We start from the raw sequence: 21,852 nt of genomic DNA on the forward strand, positions 1-21,852 counted from the left end.
AAAACAGCCAGAAGGATTTGGCCCATGGGTCATGAGTTGCTGACCCCTAGACTAGGTAACTTCCAAACTCCCTTTTATCCAAGAGTCTATGGTAGTGTGAAATAGAATAAAATGTTAGGAACTGGGGGTAAAGGGAGGCAATTAAACCTGAGTTCAAGGAAATTTGCCTCTGAACTTGTATTCAGTTTCCTTATGCTCTGTGGCTAGTCCAGGAAGATCCCAGCAAACAGCCCCAGAAACGGAAATTGACAGCGATCTCATTTAGGACATGGCTCTGCAGTATTACAAGCCCCTAACCCCCATACTGAGGAAGGGGTTTGAGGCTGATTCTGCTCTTAATACGTTAGTTAACTTTATTTTTAACACCTACAGCAAAGATGTTCCTTTGACATCAACTTCAGATGATGGAGGAGTCTCGTACTAGACTAGGAGCAGTTTGAAGGCAAGGACTTGCCTCTTAAATTTCTCCTCTTAAATAGCTGGGTTACCTCCACCAGCTCATTTAAACTCTCTAAGTATCTGTTTTCTCATTAGCCAAATGAGAAACGCGTACCTCGCATGAAAACTATGGAGATTAAAATGAGCAAATCACACAATGCAGCGTCCACAATGGCCTCTGGGACCCGGTCAATGTGGGTTTTCATCCCTGGTTGTCTACCCTGGAGAAAGGGTGTTTCTTCACTGGAAGACTTTGTCTCTAAACTGATCTTTTTTAAAGAGACAATTCCTAGTAACAAAATGGAAATGCCAAAGGCGGCTTTCTCCCCTCTTAAAAGAGCACCAGGCCTGGGAATTTACCCAAAGTGATTACAAATCAAGAACGGCGGCGGCTCTCAGGGACTTTGCACGCTGCACTGCCCTCAACAAAACTGGGCTGGACAGAGGGAAGAAGGCACCTGCCTCTGAGTCCCTCAGAATGCTTTCCTTCCTACTGGAGGTTGAGACTTGAGGGAGAGTCCTCAGGTTGAATCCAAGGTTAACGGCACTTAAATTCAGGGTTCGGAATTTCTCAACTCATTAAAAGAAGAAAGCAAATGTGTTGTGCGTTGCACATGCAATTCAATCTCCCTATCTCCACCCCCCATAACAAAACCCTTCTCCCTGCAACATCCACTGCAGCTCACAGAAGCACGCCGCGATAAAACACCAGCTAAGCGCTTACATCATTTTACAATCAAGCATCTCCAAATCTGTTTATCTAATCAGCCCCAAATTCTGTCAGAGCATTGACATGTGCATTTCTAAATAATTTCAGGATGTCAACCTGAATAGACCCGCAGAATCGGAAAGTTAATTATCTTTGACAACTTTGCCAGCTAATTTCCTATTTATATGTACCAAACCGGGGGCCTCTCTCATCCCCTCTTGTCACAAAGGATTTATCAATCAGATCAAGGTCTAAAATTGTCTGCCAAGGCATTCCAGCTTCCCAAAGGGGCGTTTATCTGTTTGAAATCTTACCCACTATCCAATGACAGCAAAGTTGACATGAAACAGAAGAGCTGCTTCCTTTCTCCGTGAGGCCCCAGCAGCTGAGGGCCCCTCTGCCCAGCTACACCCTCCTGTCCCCCAGCCCAGCATCCCCCACCCTCTCTTCCTCCTCTTGTCTTTATCTGCCTACACTTGTCATGCCCAAATTTCCCAAGTGACAACAGCTTCACCTCTGCATTTCAGCTGACAGACCCCGCCAAATGCCAGAGCCCTGCCTGTCTGAGCCAATCCACTGACCCTCACTTAGGAAGGCGCGCCCTGGGAAACCCAACAGGCCAGTGTTGACAGATGGCTTGATGGTGGTGGCTGGGGCTCCTGTTGTCACTACTTTCCTCTGACAGTTAGTCATGTTTAACTTTAATGGCCATTTCCGCTGCCAGTTTCCCTAGAAAGGAGCTGCTGCCTTACAAGATTGCAGCAGGCCGTGGCTGAGAGAGGTGAGAGCAGGCGCCAGGGTGGTCAAGAACGCCTGGAGTTCTAATGCTGGTTTCTCATCAGAGGAGCTGCCGAGGAGGCACTGCCACCAGGACAGGATATTCAGACTGGCCTGGACCTTCCCAGTTGCTGCCCTCAGCCACCAGAGGCATAGGAGAAAGGGCGCAGGCAGGAGGTTTTCCAATCCTTTATCCATCTACTCAACACACATTCACCTAACATGTTCTCCAAGCTGATCACCATGTGCAGAAGGCCCTACCTTTCAGGAACTTGCAGTTTCATGGATGATATCCACTCACTTCTCTTGTTCAGCAAATCCATACCAAGGACCTTCGACGTACAAGGCACTGTTCTAAGCGCTAAGGATACATAAGTGAAAAAAAAAGAAGAAAAAATTATTAAAAAGAGCTGTTCCATGGATCTTATATTCTATTGCAGAGGTCAGCAAACTAGGCTAGTGGGGAAAATCCAGCTCATATCTATTTTTGTAAATAAAGTTTTATTGGAACATATGTGCATTTGTTTGCATATTGCCTATGCCTGCTTTTGTGCTACAAGAGCAGATCTAAGCAGTTGGAACAGAGAGCATATGTCCTGCAAAGTGTATGATACTGACTATCTGGCCCTTTACAGAAAAAGTTTGCTGACAGATTACTTCAATACAACAGGATAAGTAGAAATAGCAATACGTAGTGTCCAGAGGGAGCCTGGTTGGCTCTGTGAGGTCTGTTTGGTTCACTGTTGTTGCCTCATGCCTGGAACAGTGTTTGGCACAGAATAGGCGCTCACCAAAAAGTTTTCCTTGGCTGGCTAAGTGACAGAACAGATGTTCTGTTTTCACATGTCATGAAATTTTAGAAGGGGCAGACGAAAAGGTTTTACAAGATGTCATGAAGGAGGTAATACATATGCCAGATATTGAGGAATAAAAAGGTATCTACCAAAAGAGGGAGAGGGGAAAAGCTTTTCTGGAAGAAGAAAAATCACTTGTCATATTTACAATGCAAGGGCATAAAACAGGATGGCACATATGGGGCAAAGAAAGATGGTTGAGCATAGAAGCCTGGATCAAGTCAAAGGGAAGAGGGCACCATAAAAACCTGCATGTATGGTCTTACTGAAGACAGGCAGCATGCGTAACCTCAGGCTGAAGCCAGTGGAACTTCACAGAGAGGCCCCATACTTTGGAGTATCTTCTTTAAAATAGAATTCGGCCTCCATTTCTTCTATCTGGGGCACTCTTCATCCCTTTATCCCATGTATGGGTGTAAAGGAATGAAGCTGAACAGATGCCCCAAGAAGCTCTAGGACCATGCCTATAGGGTCATCCTGGGCCCCCTGGGCAAGCCCCAGTTCCAGGAGAATGACCCAGCAAGCAGGAGGCTCCCATTGACTGGCATAGGAGTTACTTCATGGAACTATGTGGGATTGCACCACTGAAGTGGTGCTGCCAGGTGGAGTTTAGGACAACTATTACTCACGTCGGACACACTCTCGAGTTTGGGGCTTTGGCTGTTGATAGATCATTGTCAATCCTTGAGCCTGTTGCGTGGGCACCTGTGTTGGCTTTCGCCATCTTCTGACAGCAGTGCCACCTGCAGGATGTAACACCCAAGGGCAACCAGGTGGTGGCAGATGTCCTCTATCCTGTGTTCTTTCTAGTCTGCTGCCGATACCCAAGGGGGCTACTCTCTCCTTTGCAGGCTCCATGGAGAGTGGGTTTGACCATGCCTATCTCCTCTGAGGGTTCCACAATGTCAGATGGCCTTTAATCCACATCCTCTCTTGCCTCTGTTCATGCGTTGATGTCGTGCTCTCCTATGTTAATGTCATAGTGGATGAGAAGAAGACTCTCTTTGCACAAACAGATTACTCTTCTTTCTCTATCCATGGGCCCCTGACATCCTACCCTGTGCTTCCCACTGTGTGGAAGGCAAGCTGCCATCATCAAAAGATGTCACGTGCTTGGAGCACTGTGATTATGGCCTCAAAAGTTCGTATGTCAACATGTCTACATGTCCTATATTGAAACAATTAAATTCTAAATGGTGGATTTAGCATGACCAGGAAACAAATCAATGTTCCTATTCTTCTGCATCCTCTTGACAGGACTGCATTTAAGGTCATCAATGAAGCACAACCTTTGAGAGATTCACTAGAAACCAGTATTTAAAGGCAGCATGAAGCATGATGCAACTCATGAATCATGACAGAACCAGCATTAAATAAATGGCGTTGGGATTTGCAGAGCAAGACGAACTGTGTTGTTTCAATATAAATAGGTTACAGAAAGCCATCACATTGCAAGTAAAAGCAGTGTTGCTACCTTTTGCTCATGATAAAAGATATGAAATTAGCCAGGAATGGCATATTGGATAATAAAGAACACAAAGAGCTGGTTTCCAGAATTAATGGTGCCTGAACTTTGTAAATGCATTGATTAGACAATAAACCAATTTATGTTCTCTGACCATTGTTCTACCTATTCATCAGTAAACTGCTATACCTATATGGACCCATGAATTCTATAATACATTTTATAATCAAATTGTTTATATAGACACAATTATTGTCCAAGGTCTCACATACCCCCAAGGGGTCCTGAAGGTACAACATGTGCCTTTCAGTCCCAGAGAAGTATCATATTTACCAAAAAAAAGCCAACAATGAAAGAACAAATGACCTGGAGGAGTCCTAGCCTTTACTCCTTTTCCTTGAAGGACATCTAGTATTGACCAGAACCTCTTGACTTTTTATCCTCTCCGAGTTCTCACCTCCAATGTTCTTCAAAGCCTTTTGGCCTTTTTTCTAACACACATCCTTCCAAAGCAGTCTCCCTCCATCCTCCCCACTCTCTCTTTAGTTATGCTTCTATACAGTTCAGTTTCACTTTCGTCACCAAGTTCATCCACAACCCAGCCTTTCTAATCTTCTTTTTCTATCTTTATGGGCCTCCCTTAGTGCAGCAAGTTGACACATAAAATTTACCATCACGGCATGTTAACGATTAAGTGTAAAAACCAAAATAATGCAGTGTTAACGTCCGATAGAGTACCAATATAGTTCAAATACAGTACTAATTTCCAAATTAGTAGGATGGAAAAAGGAAAGAAGAAAACTCAGCCAGTTCTAGTGAGAGAATTGGTAGAAAATAACAGGGAACAATTATGGTAAATAATTGTAAGCAACAAAGTAAGATAGTATATATAAATTGAAATGTACTGGTAATCATAAGAGTACATAAACCTTTACTAGTTAAAAAAGACAGATACGGCCAGGCGCGGTGGCTCATGCCTGTAATCCCAGCACTTTGGGAGGCCGAGGCGGGCAGATAACCAGGTCAGGAGATTGAGACCATCCTGACCAACATAATGAAACCCCGTCTCCACTAAAAATACAAAAATTAGCTGGATGTGGTGGCACATGCCTGCAATCCCAGCTACTCAGGAGGCTGAGGCAGAAGAATTGCTTGCACCAGGGAGTCAGGGGTTGCAGTGAGCCAAGATCACACCACTGCACTGCAGCCTGGCAACAGAGTAAAACTCTGTCTCAAAAAAAAAAAAAAAGACCAGAATTATCAAAAGCAAAGGGAATATACATATTGTCATGTTCACCTAATATTAGCTAAAAGTAAGCAGTGTAATATTAATGTCAGACAAAATGTATCAGACTGTAATACAACAAAAAACATTGTTAATGATAGTTTATGACATGATTCAAGGAATGTTATCCTTGCATCTGCCTTATACTAGGATATACCTGATGATATAGCCTCAAAGACAAAGCAAAAACAAACAGAATTACAGAAAAAATTAACAAATGCACAAAAAACATAGAATATTTTAATGAATTTCTATCATTAAGTGGTTTGTTCTTCAGCATTTGACTCATTACCTGATTTTCCATCTCAAAAACCTAAAAATGACCCCGGAAGAACGGAAGAAACAAACCCCATTGCTTACATTCACAGCTTCCTCCCAGATGGACTTTTAGGAAGGGGTACCTGTGAATACTCTAATGCCACAAACGACATATTAATCAGCTTCTGTTTGCCAGACTAAGTTTTGAGATTTCTCCCAAAAGCCCGAGACAAGAATTAAAATATACACCATGGTATTGCCCAGAACATTACTTTCCAGTTGAAATAAAGATTTAAGTAGCTGGATACAAAGGCTTTAAGAGGCTGTTTCAAGAAGACCTTGAAATTCTACAGCAGGTTTTGTCTTTGGCTTCACCATCGAAGCAGAAGGAATGAGTGTCAGAAATGATGACAAGATGTGGGGCATTGATTATATGATTTGTGATTCATTTCATCTGGACTTTGGTACTTGAGCCTCTGCATATAAAAACGAATCTATGGAGTGAATACAGCAAAAAAAATTGTGTCACAGAAGTTGTCAAATGGTACATGAAATGGAGCAAACAAAGTCATCCCAAATAACCCCTCTCTAACCCAGGTGCCACGAACTCGTGTATCTGGGGGGCTCTTAGGGGTTTATGGGGGAAGTCTTGATATTAATCCTGGAAATTAAGTGCAGGTCTTCAGAAAACAAGAAAAGTAGATTTTCTTCGGTGTGTTTGGATTTTTTTTTTATTAATAGACTTTATTTTTTAGAGCAATTTTATGTTTAAGAACTGAACAGAAAGCACAGTGAGGGAGCTCGAATCTGCTCCATGTCCTCCTTCTCCTCCTCAACTTCCCTCTTTTATACCACCTTGCACTAGTGTGATACATTTGTTACAACTGATAAACCAATGTTAACACATAACTATTCACCAAAATCCACAGTTAACATTACAGTTTACTCTGTGTATTGTATAGCCCTATGGGTTTTGAGTTTCATTTTTAGGTTACTTTCTCCCTACATTTTTAGCGCCTAAGGACTCCTTAAAATTTTCTTTAATGTACTAAGGCAAGCACATATATAAACAACAGCTAGACTCCTCTTAAAATTACCTAAGGATATATCCTTGTAAATGAACACTTCTGATTGAGTCAACCCAATTATACACACATTCTGCAGCACTTACTATATGGTGGGTGCTGAGCATACAGTAGTGGAAAAGAGAGAAACAGTCTTTTTCATCATAAAACTTAAAGCACTGTTTACAATAGCAAAGACCTGAAACCAACCCAAATGCCCACTGATGATAGACTGGACAGGGAAAATGTGGCACATACACACCATGGAATACTATGCAGCCATCAAAAACGATGAGTTCGTGTCCTTTGTAGGGACATGGATGAACCTGGATACCATCATTCTCAGCAAACTGACACAAGAACAGAAAATCAAACACCGCATGTTCTCACTCATAGGCGGGTGTTGAACAATGAGAACACATGGACACAGGGAGGGGAGCATCACACACTGGGGTCTGTGGGGGAGAAATAAGGGAGGGACAGTGGGGTGTGGGGAGTTGGGGAGGGATAGCATGGGGAGAAATGCCAGATACAGGTGATGGGGAGGAAGGCAGCACATCACACTGCCATGTGTGTACCTATGCAACAGTCTTGCATGTTCTTCACATGTACCCCAAAACCTAAAATGCAATTTAAAAAATAAAAATATAAACTTAAATGAAAAAGATGAATATTCAGTAAGTCATTACAAGTAGGCTCTCCTTTGAAAGGGCACAAAGAGGCTTCAAGGGTCTATCACGCAAAGTGAGGAAATGCTACCGCCAGCTTCCCAGCCTTGGCTGGAGCAAAGAACTCGGATGTTCTGGTTCACTTTGGGGCCATCTTTCGAGTCAGCTTATGATTTCCAGGGGGTTTTGTCTAATCTGGAAGCTGGCTCAGGTCCCCACTTCTAGTTTCCTGGGTTCTGGGCATCTCAGAGTGCCCGGACCAGGGGGCCCCACGTCTGTCCTGCAGGGCTCAGGCCCGTAGCTCCCGGAGCCACCTCCTGTCACATCCCGCTCTGTGGGAGTGAAGAATTAGCCACCTCACTGCACTGACATCCTTTGTCTGGCAGTGCTGAGCTGGCCAGTTTGTGCCCAGATTTATTTCAGTCACAAATTTCCTGAGCTGCAAGGACTGGCTGAAGGGACAGGAACACTCTGAGACTGTTTGCCTTATGTGTTAGTTTACTAGAGCAGCGGTAAGAAAAGTGGCACAAACTGAGTGGCCTGAAACCACAAAAAAATGTGTCCTCTCATAGTCTAGAGACCAAAAGTCCAAAACCAAGGCATTGACAAGGCCATGCTCCCCCTGAGGGCTCCAGAAAAGAATCTGCTCCAGGTACACCCAGCTTCTGGGGGTGGCCAGAGATCCTGGGCACTCCTCGGCTTCTCGACATCATTCAGATCTCTGCCTCTGTCACTGCACTACATTCTTCTTGTCTGACTCTGTGTCTCTGCACCCACATTTCCCTCTTTTAACTGTACTTTAGGTTCTGAGGCAGACGTGCTGATCATGCAGGATTGTTGCATAGGTACATACTTGGCAAGGTGGTTTGCTTCCTCCATCCCCCTGTCACCTGTAACCATCATTTCTTCCCTTGTCATCCCTCCCAGCCTCCCCATCCCCTGCTGTCCCTCCCTTAGCACGCCCCCCACCAACCCCAGTGTGTAATGCTCCCATTTCTATGTCCATGTGTTCTCATTGTTCAACACCCACCTATTAGTGAGAACATGCAGTGTTTGGTTTCCTGTTCTTGTGTCAGTTTGCTGACAACGATGGTTTCCAGATTCATCCATGTCTCTACAAAGGACATGAACTCAACCGTTTTTATGGCTGCATAGTAGTCCCTCTTCTTGTGAGGACACTGCCATTGAATCAAGACTCACCCTAATCCAGCATCATCTTCTCTTAAGTTCTTTACATCTGCAAGAACTGCCCCCCTACCCCATTTCCAAATAAGGTCACATTCACAGGTGCCAGGCATTAGGACTTGAACATATCTTTGGGAGGGGACACAATTTAACCCATGACCCCTTGAATTCCCAAGGTTGGTTCACAGCTGGTTTCCCCCAGAGTGAAACTCAGTGGACACAAAACTGACGATGGCAAAAGACACAGCCTGTTTCCAGACCCTTCCACTGCCTTGGCGAATCCTTGATTGATGACTGGGTGTAAGAGCTTAGGCAATGCCAAATGCCACATGTGTAGGTGATTTTAAAGAAGGAAAAGGCTCAAAGTGGGGCTGTTCTGCAGAACTGGAAAATCCAGGTGCTAAAGTTTCCCAGAATCCTGGACAAGAGCACTTTTGGATCCCAAGTGGAAACCAGATATCGGATGGGTCCTCCTGACTTTAGCAATTTAATTAAATATTGCCCATGATATATTTATTTCAAAATGTATTTTTGCTAAGTGTCTGCACTGCTCTAGGCACTTAAGACAGGGTGGTGGGGAGTAAGCCAAATGCCTAACCATGGATATCATGGTCCAGTAAAAGGAGACCAGCCATCGATAAGCAAATAAGTGAAAAGCAGAGAAAGGAACTCCTGCAGTGGGGCATGGAATGGATGGGAGGGAGTCCGTAGAGAAAGTGAGTGAGGCCATTCTTTGGAAGTCTGACTTCTAATGGGGATGCCAAAGACAAAGTGAATGCAGGAGCAGGCAGGAAAAGCAATGGAGGCATCCGGCTTGTTGTCTGTCTATTTGGGGGATGGCAATGACTTGTATGGGATCAGCTGCTGAAAGATTTGATGAGCGGTTTCAATTGCAAAAAGAGAGGACGTTATAGATGGCTGAAGGTCCTGAGGGCAGGGGGGTGTCTAGTGTTGAGGAGTATCAAAAGTGGAGGAGGAAATTCTGGGAAAGGTGTGGAGGCAGGTGTATGAGAGGGAGGAGCACACACCTGCACCCTCCTCACTTTCCTCCATGGTCTATGCAATAGGTGCAAACTCTTCTAACAGGGGATGGGTCAGGATCTGGAAGAGTCATCAAGTTCTCCAACTGTCATGAAATGGAGTTGAGAATGGGACTTGGGGCTGGGGGAGAAGATTGAGGTAGCCAGGAGGAGGTTAGACATTATGACTTCCCAGGAGCTAAGGAAACAGAACTCCTTACAAGGTGCTAGTTATCTTTCAGGAGGTCTGGGTACGAATCTTGGCTCCAACACCCTGGACAGGTCTCTTAACCTTTCAGGGCTTCAGTTGCCTCATCTGTAAGTTGCTGATAACAAACTTCAAACTTCCCTGGGCTGCTCTAAGAATTGAATGAATGACTCCATGCAAAGCATTTAGAACAATGTCTGATACAGGGTGAGGCTTACTCAATGTCTGCTGTAACAGAGGGAGTCATCCCCTCTGTTACTTCAAGTTTGAGATGCCTAATGCCTGCCAGGCACTGTTTCAGCTGTTGACAAAATAAAGACAAATGTAAAGTCCTTGCCCTGGAGGAACAGCCCATTAGAGAGCCACATATGCCAACTCAGAGGCACAACTGCTGGGCACCAGGGCAAAAGGAACAAAAATCCTTGCTGTAGGCATGAAAGAAATCCCCATCCTTGTCATTGGAAAGGCTCTCAGCCCTCACTTCAGCCAGTTTAGCTGGAATGTGCGAAATCATTTCCAGGAAGCCAAAGGTACCAAGACCAGCTCCAGTCCTTTCTGCATCCTGTTTCCAGGCCTGAATAGGCTGAGTGCTTTGCTGCCACACTGTCTAATTCTGTACTGCTGAATTAGGGGGCTGTCATGGCCCACCAAGGCTGCCTCCATCACTGTCTGTGCGCATCCTGGCATCTGGTCTGAAGGCTGCAGGCAGCAGTCAAATGCTCCCCTTGACACACACTGAGCTAAGAAGACAGCTGGACATCCTGAGGAGGAGTCCCTCTGATGACGTCCTCTGCAAACAACCTGCAAACAAAGCTCCTGTGCACACTGATCTGAGTCAGTGCCATTGTGCAAGGGACACTGCGATAATATTGCCTAACTCCAAATGGTCCACTTAACTTTCCAGCTTTGGGGAATTCACTCTCAGACTCACCATTCCCTAAACATGAACATGTGTAGTGCCGATGACGTTTTGCAGCAATTGTCCAATACAGGTGTATGTGGGGCAACAAAGGATGATCTCATGCTTCTGCTTCCCTGGTAGTTCAGTGAGGACCACTGAATGCATCCTGCTTGGAAGAGCCCATGTAGGGATGGGCATCTCAACCACTCAGAATCTCCGTGACCTTGTATTCTGGTTCTCAGTTTGCTCGCTGTGAGATGGAGCTAACACTCCCATCTCTCTCAGTATGTCTGAGAAAATGTAATGAAAAAAATTATTCGGGAAGCATTTGTTGGAAACGATTTGGAAACTCATCTTAGACGCTGAGAAATTCTGGAGAAAGGAAATGCACATAAGAGGACCAGCCACCTGAAATCCTTTCCTGACAAGGCAGAAGATTAATGCACTTATTAAGACTCTTAGAATTTGCAAATGGAGAGAACCTAAGAGATAATGTGGATGCTCTCATTTAATCAAGAAACTGATTCGAAGAGGTTAGGAACAGAGACAAGGTCATACCAAAGGAGGATTTCAACTGGAACGTTGTCGCTCTGAGTCCTAATCCTCTCACCACTGTACAGGCCCACTCTTCCCAGACCAGCCCTCCTCAGGGCAGGTGCCCAGAGATAAGGTTCTCACCACGACTCTAGTTCTCAAGCCAATATCTGGTCTTTAAGCTCCACCAAGGCTACCTCCAGAGTTGGCCTTACTGGCTTCAAACAAAAATAAACAAGGCTGGGTGGGGCCGAAAATAATAAGTGATTACTTGCTCTTTTTTATAAAAGTATCATTCATTCCAATCTGCAGTACACACAATAAATTTCTTTTGTGTTTTCCTGAGTCATCAAAAACAAGTTAACTGAAGACTATTTTTCTGGTATCTTCTCTTAGCCATGTCCCCACTTACCCCTTGGAAGTCTTCGCTGGAGCCATGTCCATTGCAAAAAAAAACTCAAGGGTTCGTCCTGTGGGAACCACATACAAGAACTTAGAGTTCAGTTCCATGTCACTTGCTCTTGTTTGAGGACCTGAGTTCTATCCTCGGTTCTTCTGACTTTCTCTGTGATTCTGTTCCTCACTGACAAATCGCCCTGGGGATGTGCCTATACCCAGGCTCCGCTTCACAACCACCACTGGCGTGTCCCTATCTTTTCTAAACGTGAGCCTCTGTAGCAATTCCAAACACAGTCTCACTAAACTACAGTTTGGGAACCAAATAATTTGTGATGATTAGTGTGGGTTGTTCTGGGCATTGTCATATATTTATCATCGTTCCTGGCCTCCGGGATGCCGACAGCACATTCCCCAGTTGTGACAATTAAAAATGTCTTCAGGCACTGTTAAATGTCACCTGGGGAGCACCACCCCCCCCCCAGGTAAGAAAGGCCTGAGATTGCGATGCTTCCAAATTTGTTCTTTTTGCTTAGCCCTGCTTTAGCTATGTGGGCTGTTTTTGGGTTGCATACAAATTTTAGAGGTTTTTTTCTCGTTTTGTGAAGAATGATGGTGGTATTTTGATAGGAATTGCATTGAATTTGTAGATTGCTCTTGGCTGTATGGTCATTTTCACAATGTTGATTCTACCCATCCATGAGCATGGGATGTGTTTCCATTTGTTCTTGTCATCTATCATTTTTTTCAGCGGTCTTTTGTAGTTTTCCTTGTAGATGTCTTTCACCTTCGTGATTAGGTATATTCCTAAATATTTCATTTTATTTTACTTTATATGCTGCTATTATAAAGGTGTGGAGTTCTTGATTTGATTCTCATCTTGGTCACTGTTTGCATCTAGCATAGCTACTGATGTGTGTACACTGATTTCTGCATCCCGAAACTTTGCTCAACTCATGTACCAGTTCTAGGAGCTTTCGGGATGAGCCTTTAGGGTTTTCTAGGTATATGATCATGTCATCAGCAAACAGCAACAGTTTGACTTCCTCTTTATCAGACCACAGTGAAAATACCTTTTCCAACCTGCTCTTAAGCCCACTCTATCCAGGCCATCCCTCCTCAGGAAAGGTGCCCAGAGATAAGGTTCTAACCATGACTCTATCTAGTTCTCAAGCCAACATAAGGTCTTGAAGCTTCTCCAAGGCTGCCTTCAGAGTTGGCCTTATTGGCTTCAAACAAAAATAAACACGGCTGGATGGGGCCCTAAAAAAATAAGTGTTTCCTTGCTCTTTTTTATGAAAGTATCATTCCTGTCTACAGTACACACAATAAATTTCTTTTGCGTTTTCCTGAGTCATCAAAAACAAGTTAATTGAAGACTGTTTTCTGGTATCTTCTCTTAGCAATTTTCAAGCAATGATTTTGTATTTTTGAACATTAGGTAAGGAAAAAGGTGGTCATTTTTAAAATGGAGTTGATAGGTATGGGAAAGGTACCCCAAATAATATTAACAATTATTTATTACAAATTTACTAATTATTATCATTATCATCATAATTTTTATTTTCTAGCTTCACCAAAAAAGTCACAATTCTCAAAAGCACAAGAGGCAACCAACTGCATCTAATGAGATACAACCAGGATATGGACGTCTTGTTAGTATTTCACTTCTTGTCGTCAATCCAGTTGAAACTCCAAGATACCACTGAATGAACTTGATTCTCAAGTCAGCTCTGAACAGCACATCAAGATTTCCATTAAAAAAAGAGAGAGAAACCCAGCATGTTCCCAGGCTTTTATTCATTTGTATACCTATAAGAAGCAGCTGCAACTTTGCATACAAGTGATTTCTTTTTACATAAATAAAATGTTTTTGCCATTTTTAGTCACTGAAGCATTAAAAAAATAAAGTGGAAGCATTTGAAAGGGCTCGCTTTAAAAAATAATTTTGTTTACTGAATGACTAGCTCTTGGTTTTTTGAAAAGTTTGCCGTACATCCCGTTTCCAATTCAATTTACTTTTACCCCCATAGACCTCTGTGCTTTTAATTGCTACTCTGCATTTGGAGGCAAAAATTTCTTTCTCCTGAAGATGTTCTGCTGCCTGAGATAAATGATATTTGGGGATTTTGAAAGTACTTTTAAGCATGGCATTAAGAAATCTAAGTGTGAAGACTATGAACATCAGAGGCAAAGGTGTCAGCAAGCAGAGATTTGTCAGTCGACAGATGAGCAGATGTTAAAAAACAAAAAGTGGAAGAAGACACCATTCTATGTCTCATTTTTCTGCTTGACTTGAAACTGCATATGGAGTGATCATGGCCTGTCTGTCCACCGGAGAAATTCGTATTCTCCCAAGCCACCTAGCATCATTTCTTCCTTTACCCACTTTTCTTCAGTCTCTCCTCTTTGCTCAGAAGTGGAGAAGGTCAGGACTCCACTTAATAAGTTAAGATGTCTTGGTTGATTAAACGTAGGGCCTTAAACTATTTCCATAACCCAGCCAACACACTTAAATACACTTCTGTCCTTCCTAGATTGCCCAGGTTTACATCTAAGTAATTGGCAAGAAGCAAGTTTTCTATTGATGGGTAACAATCATCACAAACTTAGTAGGTTAGAGGAGTTTGTTCAATGGATTTTTTTTTTTTTTGAGACGGAGTTTCGCTCTTGTTACCCAGGCTGGAGTGCAATGGCTCGATCTCGGCTCACCGCAACCTCTGCCTCCTGGGTTCAGGCAATTCTCCTGCCTCAGCCTCCTGAGTAGCTGGGATTACAGGCACATGCCACCATGCCCAGCTAATTTTTTGTATTTTTAGTAGAGATGGGGTTTCACCATGTTGACCAGGATGGTCTCGATCTCTTGACCTCTTGATCCACCTGCCTTGGCCCCCCAAAGTGCTGGGATTACAGGCTTGAGGCACCACACCTGGCTTCTTCAACATATTTTTTATTTCTCTTGGTTCTATGGTTTGATGGTTGGTCTTGTAACCCAGGCCAGCTCATCTTGGATGGGTGATCTAGGGTGGCCTCAAGTGTATGTCTAGAAGTTGGCTCAATGTCAGATGGGACGACAGGATGGGCATGCATCTGGCTGCATGTCTACATGTATCACAAAGTCCTGGGTTCTCTCACATGGTGTTGCCTCAGGGCTCTAGAAAACACCAAGAGGACGGTCTCAATGTGTGAGCAGTTTCCAAGACTCTGCTTGCATTAGGTTTGCTGCTGTCCCATTGGCCAGAGCAAGTCTTGAGGCCAGCTCAGAATCAGTACAGGATGTCACTACCAAAGGCTGTGTTGGGAGAACAGGAATAATTGGTGGCCGTTTTAATCGTTTATCACATTTATACATTAAACAAATACGGTTGATCCTCATTATCCACAGATTCCATACTTGCAAATTTCCCTACTCACCAAATGTATTTCTAACCCCAAATCAACATACTCAGCACTTTGGTGGTCATTTGCAGACATGCATGTGACAGTGAAAAAACAGTCATTTACGAAGAACATTCCCAGCTGCAGTCCAATAAGGCCATGCTCTGCCTTTTTTTTTTTTTTTTTTTTTTTGAGATGGAGTCTCAGTCTGTTACCAATGCTAGAGTGCAGTGGTGGGATCTCAGCTCACTGCAACCTCCGTCTCCCAGGTTCAAGCAATTCTCTTGCCTCAGTCTCCCAAGTAGCTAAGACTATAGGCATGTGCCACCATGCCTGGCTAATTTTTGTATTTTTAATAGAGACAAGGTTTTACCATGTTGGCCAGGCTGGTCTCAAATGCCTGACCTCAGGTGATCCGCCTGCCTCGGCCTCCCAAAGTGCTGGGATTATAGGCATGAGTCACCACGCCACACCTCATGTTCTGCATTCTGTTTCAGCTCTCATATTGCAAACTAGCAGCCTTCATGTGATCTGTTTAGTGCCATGGCTTTTGCATTGTTATGCTATCTGCTGGTGATTTCACTGTTTAAAATGGCCTCCAAGGGTAGTGCTGAAGTGCTGGCTTTGAGCACAAGAAGGCTGACATGTGCCTTATGAAGAAAATGCATAAGCTTTGCTCAGACATGAGTTACAGCACTGTTGGCTGTGAATTCAATGTTGATGAATTAAATAAGCAGTCTTTAAAGAGAAATACACGGGCCGGGTGCGGTGGCTCACACCTGTAATCCTAGCACTTTGGGAGGCCAAGGCGGGTGGATCACAAGGTCAAGAGATCAAGACCATCCTGGTCAACATGGTGAAACCCCGTCTCTACTAAAAATACAAAAAATTAGCTGGGCATGGTGGTGCGTGCCTGTAATCCCAGCTATTCAGGAGGCTGAGGCAGGAGAATTGCCTGAACCCAGGAGGCGGAGGTTGCGGTGAGCCGAGATCATGCCATTGCACTCCAGCCTGGGTAACAAGAGCGAAACTCCGTCTCAATAAAAAAGAGAAATAAACATAAAACAAAGTTATGTATTCTATCAGATGACAAAAATGTTGTGGCCAGAAACTTTTAAGACCCCAAACACTTTTATTTCTGAGAAGCAATGGCTCAGTATTTGCTAAGTCAGTGTTCACAGACACTGCTGGATCGACTTAGCTACCATGCATAGTGAGAATCAGCTTTGTTCAATGAGCTCCTTCTTGTACCAAGCACCACGCCTACAGCTGGGTGTGTGGTGAACTCTTGCTTTCAGGTAGCTTAAAGTTTAGAGAAGGCGCCATGCATTACTAAATGCATTAATTAATGACGCTAATAAATGTGCAATTGCAGGCAAGTCAGGGAAGATACCCTGAGGATGCGAAGTGTGAGGCAAGACCCCTGGGAAAGAAGCTCTGAGCTGCAGGTCTAAGCACAGGGGTGCATTTTCTCAGGAAGCTTTCTCAGGAACATCTCCTGAATGAGGGAAGCCGCATCAAGCAAAGGGAAAAGTGGCAGCAGAGGTCTCAGCCAAGCCCCACAGGAACTCTCGAGCTAAAAACACTTAACAGAAATGTCCCCAACAAGGCAAGAAGCCTGGGACTTTGTACACTCATATCAACCAGTCATAAACTGATACATGGTAGGTTCCTTCAGCTGAGGACAATCTGGTGGGGAAAAGACTCAGCTTTCAGCTGACGAGAGTCAGAGCAATTTTTAAAATGAATGTTTTATACAATGAGCAGTGCCCTCCTTCCCTCCAACATTCCTAAAAATGCAGCCAAAAAGGAAGGGCAGCTCTGCCAAACAGGGTGAAGAGCATGTGCAAAGGCCCTGTGGTTAGAGGGAGGCATAGAACAAGTCAGCAGTGTGAAGAAGACTCACATAAAGCAGGGGCCTGGAGATCAAGTAGTAATACAAGTGTGGAATGAGAAGAAGCTCAGAACAGGCCAGGATGAGATCACAGGCCTCACAGGCCATGATTAGACTTTTATCTTCATCCTAAGAGTAATATGAAGTAATAGAGGTTTTAAGCAAAGGAAGTGACCTGCTTCAATGAAGAGAACAGAATTGAGCAGAGTGGGGAGAAGAGAGGCAGTGCAGATACTAGAAGACAGGCTTGTGTGTATTTAAAAAGCAGCTAAGCAGGTAGTAAGAAGTGAACAAAGGTGAGAGGTGTTTAGACGGTAAGTCAACAGGACTTAATATGAAACAGAGGTGGGCAGGTACGAGAAGAGGCATCACAGATGCTACTTGGTTCCTGACCTTCCCAAATAAAAAAACAAAGGTGCCCTGTGCTGGGATGCAGATTTCCAAAAGAGGACTAGGTTTGGGAAGATGGCAAGAGTAGGAAACTCACATCAGAATCAGCCAGATTGTACTCAAAACATTCAGATGAATATACTTGGCTCACACTGCAATTCACGTGTCTGGCACGCAGAGATTCGGGATGAAGATTGAATCTTATGAGTCACGGCACATAGACGGCAATGAGAGTCTTAGGTGGGGACGGAGCTGTCCAAGCAGCAGAGCAGAAAAGGACTTCAGACTTGGAGCCCCAGGCATTTCACATTCAATGGCCAGGTGAATAAGAGATAGACGCAATAAAGGACCCTGAAGAACAGCATGGCAAGTGGATGGAAACAGGAGGAAAAGAGGCCACAGGCCCCAACCAAAGATGTGGTTTCAGTGAGAGAGCAAGCCAGAGTCAGGTGCTGCTGAGGAGGTTTGCCTGCATAAAGACTGAAAACTTTCTACTAGATTATTAGAAGGTAACAGAGTTGGGGTCAGTCTCAATTGTGAGAAAAGAAACAGGTATATTTTTTTTTCCATTTAAGAAAATAAAAAAACTCTGGGTTTTAGAAAGACCAGCATCATCATGTTGCTAGATAACCTTGTTCCTTCCTTTTCTGCATTTGGCTCATGGGAGGAAAAGCTACAGGAAATCTTAGCACTTAGAGAAATGATTGTGTAGCTTGAAAGCCAAGGAAACCCTGTATTTGATTAGTTTGGAAACAGCCAGTTCTCTTTTACTAGAAAGAAGATCAAAAGCTTGTAGAGAAACCAAATATATAGAAAACTGAGCAAGAGTGAGATACTCTCTGAAACCTAAATTCTACAAATTGTAACACCAAATTCTCATGAGTTTTCAGTGAGCCCTACATTCATTTATTCATTCATTCATTCTAAATTGACACAATCGCTTTGGGAATTACTATAATGAGATTCATGAAAATAGTCCTATCCTGTATGGTGGTGATTCTTCTCTTATTTTATCTGAGGATCTAATTTAACAAAAACATACCAAAAATAAAATTATATACAGCCATTTATTCAATGAAGATTTTCTCCAAAAGCTAATCTTTGGAAAAAAAAAAATAAATGTTCATTATTTTGGGAAATTGTTAATAAATATTTGTAAAGCAACAGAATGCAATATTGGGGAATTATTAAAATGACTTCATAGTACCACAAGAGAAACTGTCAAAGTGAAAATAAAGTACAAAAGAGTAGGTTTGGTATTGCTTTATCTGTGTAAGTTCTATATGTAGATAAAAATGAAGTCATTAAGTTACATAGCGAGGTCACAGATTTTCAATTTTTAAAGCTATTAATATTTTTGTTTTGCCTACTCATTTAAAATATGCAGGAGTAATATCTGGGAAAGTAGCAGCATAAGAAGAAAAATGCCTTCTGAAAGAGGCTTTGATGTGAAACTGAACAGAAACATACCACTGTGCTCAGAATGAGATTATGTCTTCAATCTACATTATGATATTCAAGATGAATTAAATGGAAATGTCTTTCTCCATTGTTACCTTTAGCACTTACTGATAGGAGGAAAAATGAAGTCTCCAATTTGCCCAAGTGTTTGGCATCTTCAGATCTTTGTTTCATCATTCACATCTCCTCTCCAAAAGGAGTCATTTTGTATTAGCAGATAATCCTATGTCATTAAGCAGACAGAACCTACTTTTCCCGTAATTATACCTGGAAGAATTTGAATGTCTGGCTCATGAAACCATTAAGGAAGGTTACAACTTGGGGGTTGGCTGGTGGATCTTGTCCCTTGCTGTAACCAAGTACCAGAGATCTAGATGAATTTAGCAGCTCCCTAAGTTCTTTGCCACACTGCCTCATGTTGACAGATATATGGGACCAAACCAGTACCTAAGGGGGCTTCTTTTCCCTCTGCCACTCCCTAGTCCCTGCTGTAGAAATAGGAGCTGGTTTGCAGCCACCTCCTGGCAGGAGGGTCTGGCTCCATAGCAGTCAGATCTGGGGATGTTCGCTGGACGGGTAATGAATTCTGAGCAGCCACACAGCACTCCTCCACTAGCGTTAAAACATCTCTCATTCTTACCTCCCTGAATCACAGGGCTCATTCTAGCCACAGTAGCTGTCTTCTTAAGAACCAAGTGATCATTAAAGCCTAGCGGGGATGCTCCATCTTAGCTCTGAGTGGCTGCAAAAGAAAGGTTTCTCTTCTGTTCACAGAAAGAAATGTTGTGCTGTTGGTAATGAAATAGGAGGAGAAAAGACACACCATAAACCGATGACCAGATACCAGCTTCTTCTGATCACTAACTGTTGGTCCCGGGCACTCAGATTCTCATAGAACATACATGTTAGATTGAAAATGATGCTTGCAACTGACAACATCCACAGCAGTGAAAAGAGAAAAAGAAAAAAAAAAAAAACTTGGCTGGATGCAGTGGCTCACGCCTGTAATCCCAACACTTTGGGAAGCCAAGATGGGTGGATCACCTGAGGTCAGGAGTTCAAGACCAGCCTGGCCAACATGGCAAAACCCCATCTCTACTAAAAATACAAAAATTAGCTGGGCATGGTGGCACACACCTGTAGTCCCAGCTGCTCCAGAGGCTGAGGCAGGAGAATTGCATGAACTCAGTGGGCAGAGGATACAGAGAGCCAAGATCACACCATTGCACTCCAGCCTGGGTGACAAGAGCAAAACTCCATCTCAAAAAAAAAAAAAAAAAAAGACAGACAGAAAGAAAACTTGCACCAGATGCTGCACAAATTCCATGAATAATCCCTGCTTCTTACATCATGATGATCTGGAGTTGATTGTGCTGATGCAAAAAGTCATTGTATTTGCAACAAAAAATGACTCATTATTCTTAGAGATTTATGACCTTCAAGAACTAAGTGTATACTTCAAAGATCTGGAAGCATGCGGGGGAAGCAGAGTGAAAACCAAACGTATTTTCAGAGCTTCTTTAAATTATTTGCTTTCCAAACCTTTAAGCTACACTCCTTCCCCACCAAGAACCTATTTCCCAACATTGGACAGCAAATATCAGCATTTTAAATCATGACCACAGACCAGCCAAGAGAAGGAGAATCTTGTTTGCCGAAGTCTAGGTCTTGTTAAATAAATTCTTCCTTGACAGCAAAGAAAGCCCTGGCTAAGGAAATGGCTCCTTAAACATTTCCATTTAATTCAACAAAGATTTACTATGCACCTGCTATTGGGGACTACACTCCAAGAGCTGAAACTGTGGGGGAGCGCATTTTCATGCATTTGGCTGGGAAGAGGTGGCCAATTCTGGACCTCAAGAAGTATGCCAGCATCATCCAGGCACTTTTCTTCATTGCCTGTATCTTAATCCTGCTCCTAAAACTCATCCCTTTTATTCTTTGGGGCACCTATTTCTGTTCCTCATCAGTTCTGCCTGTTATAGACAACTTTGCCCTTTCTCATTTACATTTCTAGGTTCTAACCCTGGTCAGAACCCAGCCCAGTCTTCCCTGGCCCCCTGTCTCACTCATCCTAAAATTTAGCATTCACATCCCCACAGCCTTATAATTCTCTAACCCTTCACTCATTTTCCACTTTGAAGATCTGCCTTACTGCAGACAGTTTCCGTCAGCACTGCCTCCCAAAGCTTGTAAGATCTGACCTATGCTATGGGCAATACAAGGCTCTGGGCCTTGTCCCACACAGGAAAGATCTGACACATACATTCTGAGAGCTTACAGTCTATCCAGGAAGAAATGTACCACAAATGATATGCTCTGAGTGGATCCAAAATATCAAGACTCAAACCTGTGCTATCTATAAGAGATGAGCTTTAAATATACAGATATCGATAGGGTGAAATGGAAGAGATGCAAAAAGGTACCCCAGACAATCAGAATGAGCAGAAGAAAGCTGTTGCAACTACAGTGATGTCAGACAAAGTACACAAATAATATTTCCAGACATAGGGAGCATTTTTTTTTTTTGAGACGGAGTTTCGCTCTTGTTACCCAGGCTGGAATGCAATGGCACGATATTGGCTCACCACAACTTCCGCCTCCTGGGTTCAGGCAATTCTCCTGTCTCAGCCTCCTGAGTAGCTGGGATTACAGGCACGCGCCACCATGCCCAGCTAATTTTTTGTATTTTTAGTAGAGATGGGGTTTCACCATGTTGACCAGGATGGTCTTGATCTCTTGACCTCATGATCCACCGGCCGTGGCCTCCCAACGTGCTGGGATTAGGTGCGCACCACCGTGTCCAGCTAATTTTTTGTATTTTTAGTAGAGACAGGGTTTCACTATGTTGACCAGGATGGTCTCGATCTCTTGACCTTGTGATCCACCTGCCTCGGCCTCCCAAAGTGCTGGGATTACAGGCTTGAGCCACCGCGCCCGGCCAGGGAGCATTTCTTAATAAAATAAA

The 21,852-nt window shown here is 43.5% G+C and overlaps 1 protein-coding gene across 14 annotated transcripts in view; it reads right to left on the reverse strand.

Moving 5' to 3' along the window:
- The window catches only part of LOC128930282 (uncharacterized), a 968,777-nt gene that overhangs the window by 713,185 nt on the left and 233,740 nt on the right, over window positions 1-21,852 (reverse strand). For 12 of the 14 annotated variants that reach the window (XR_013530218.1, XR_013530219.1, XR_013530216.1 and 9 more), the window contains one exon: window positions 2,186-2,285. Coding sequence is in view for 1 of the 14 variants with exons in the window: in XM_078357817.1 (XP_078213943.1) it covers window positions 2,186-2,285; window positions 3,408-3,636 (329 nt within the window). In the remaining 13 variants the exon portion in view is untranslated. Of the gene's footprint in view, window positions 1-2,185; window positions 2,286-3,407; window positions 5,102-21,852 lie in introns of those variants that run through there. The other 2 variants (XR_013530207.1, XM_078357817.1) reach the window with 1 other exon arrangement.

This window comes from Callithrix jacchus, chromosome 20 (genome assembly GCF_049354715.1).
Source record: "Callithrix jacchus isolate 240 chromosome 20, calJac240_pri, whole genome shotgun sequence".
In the NCBI taxonomy this organism is placed as follows: Eukaryota; Metazoa; Chordata; class Mammalia; order Primates; family Cebidae; genus Callithrix; species Callithrix jacchus.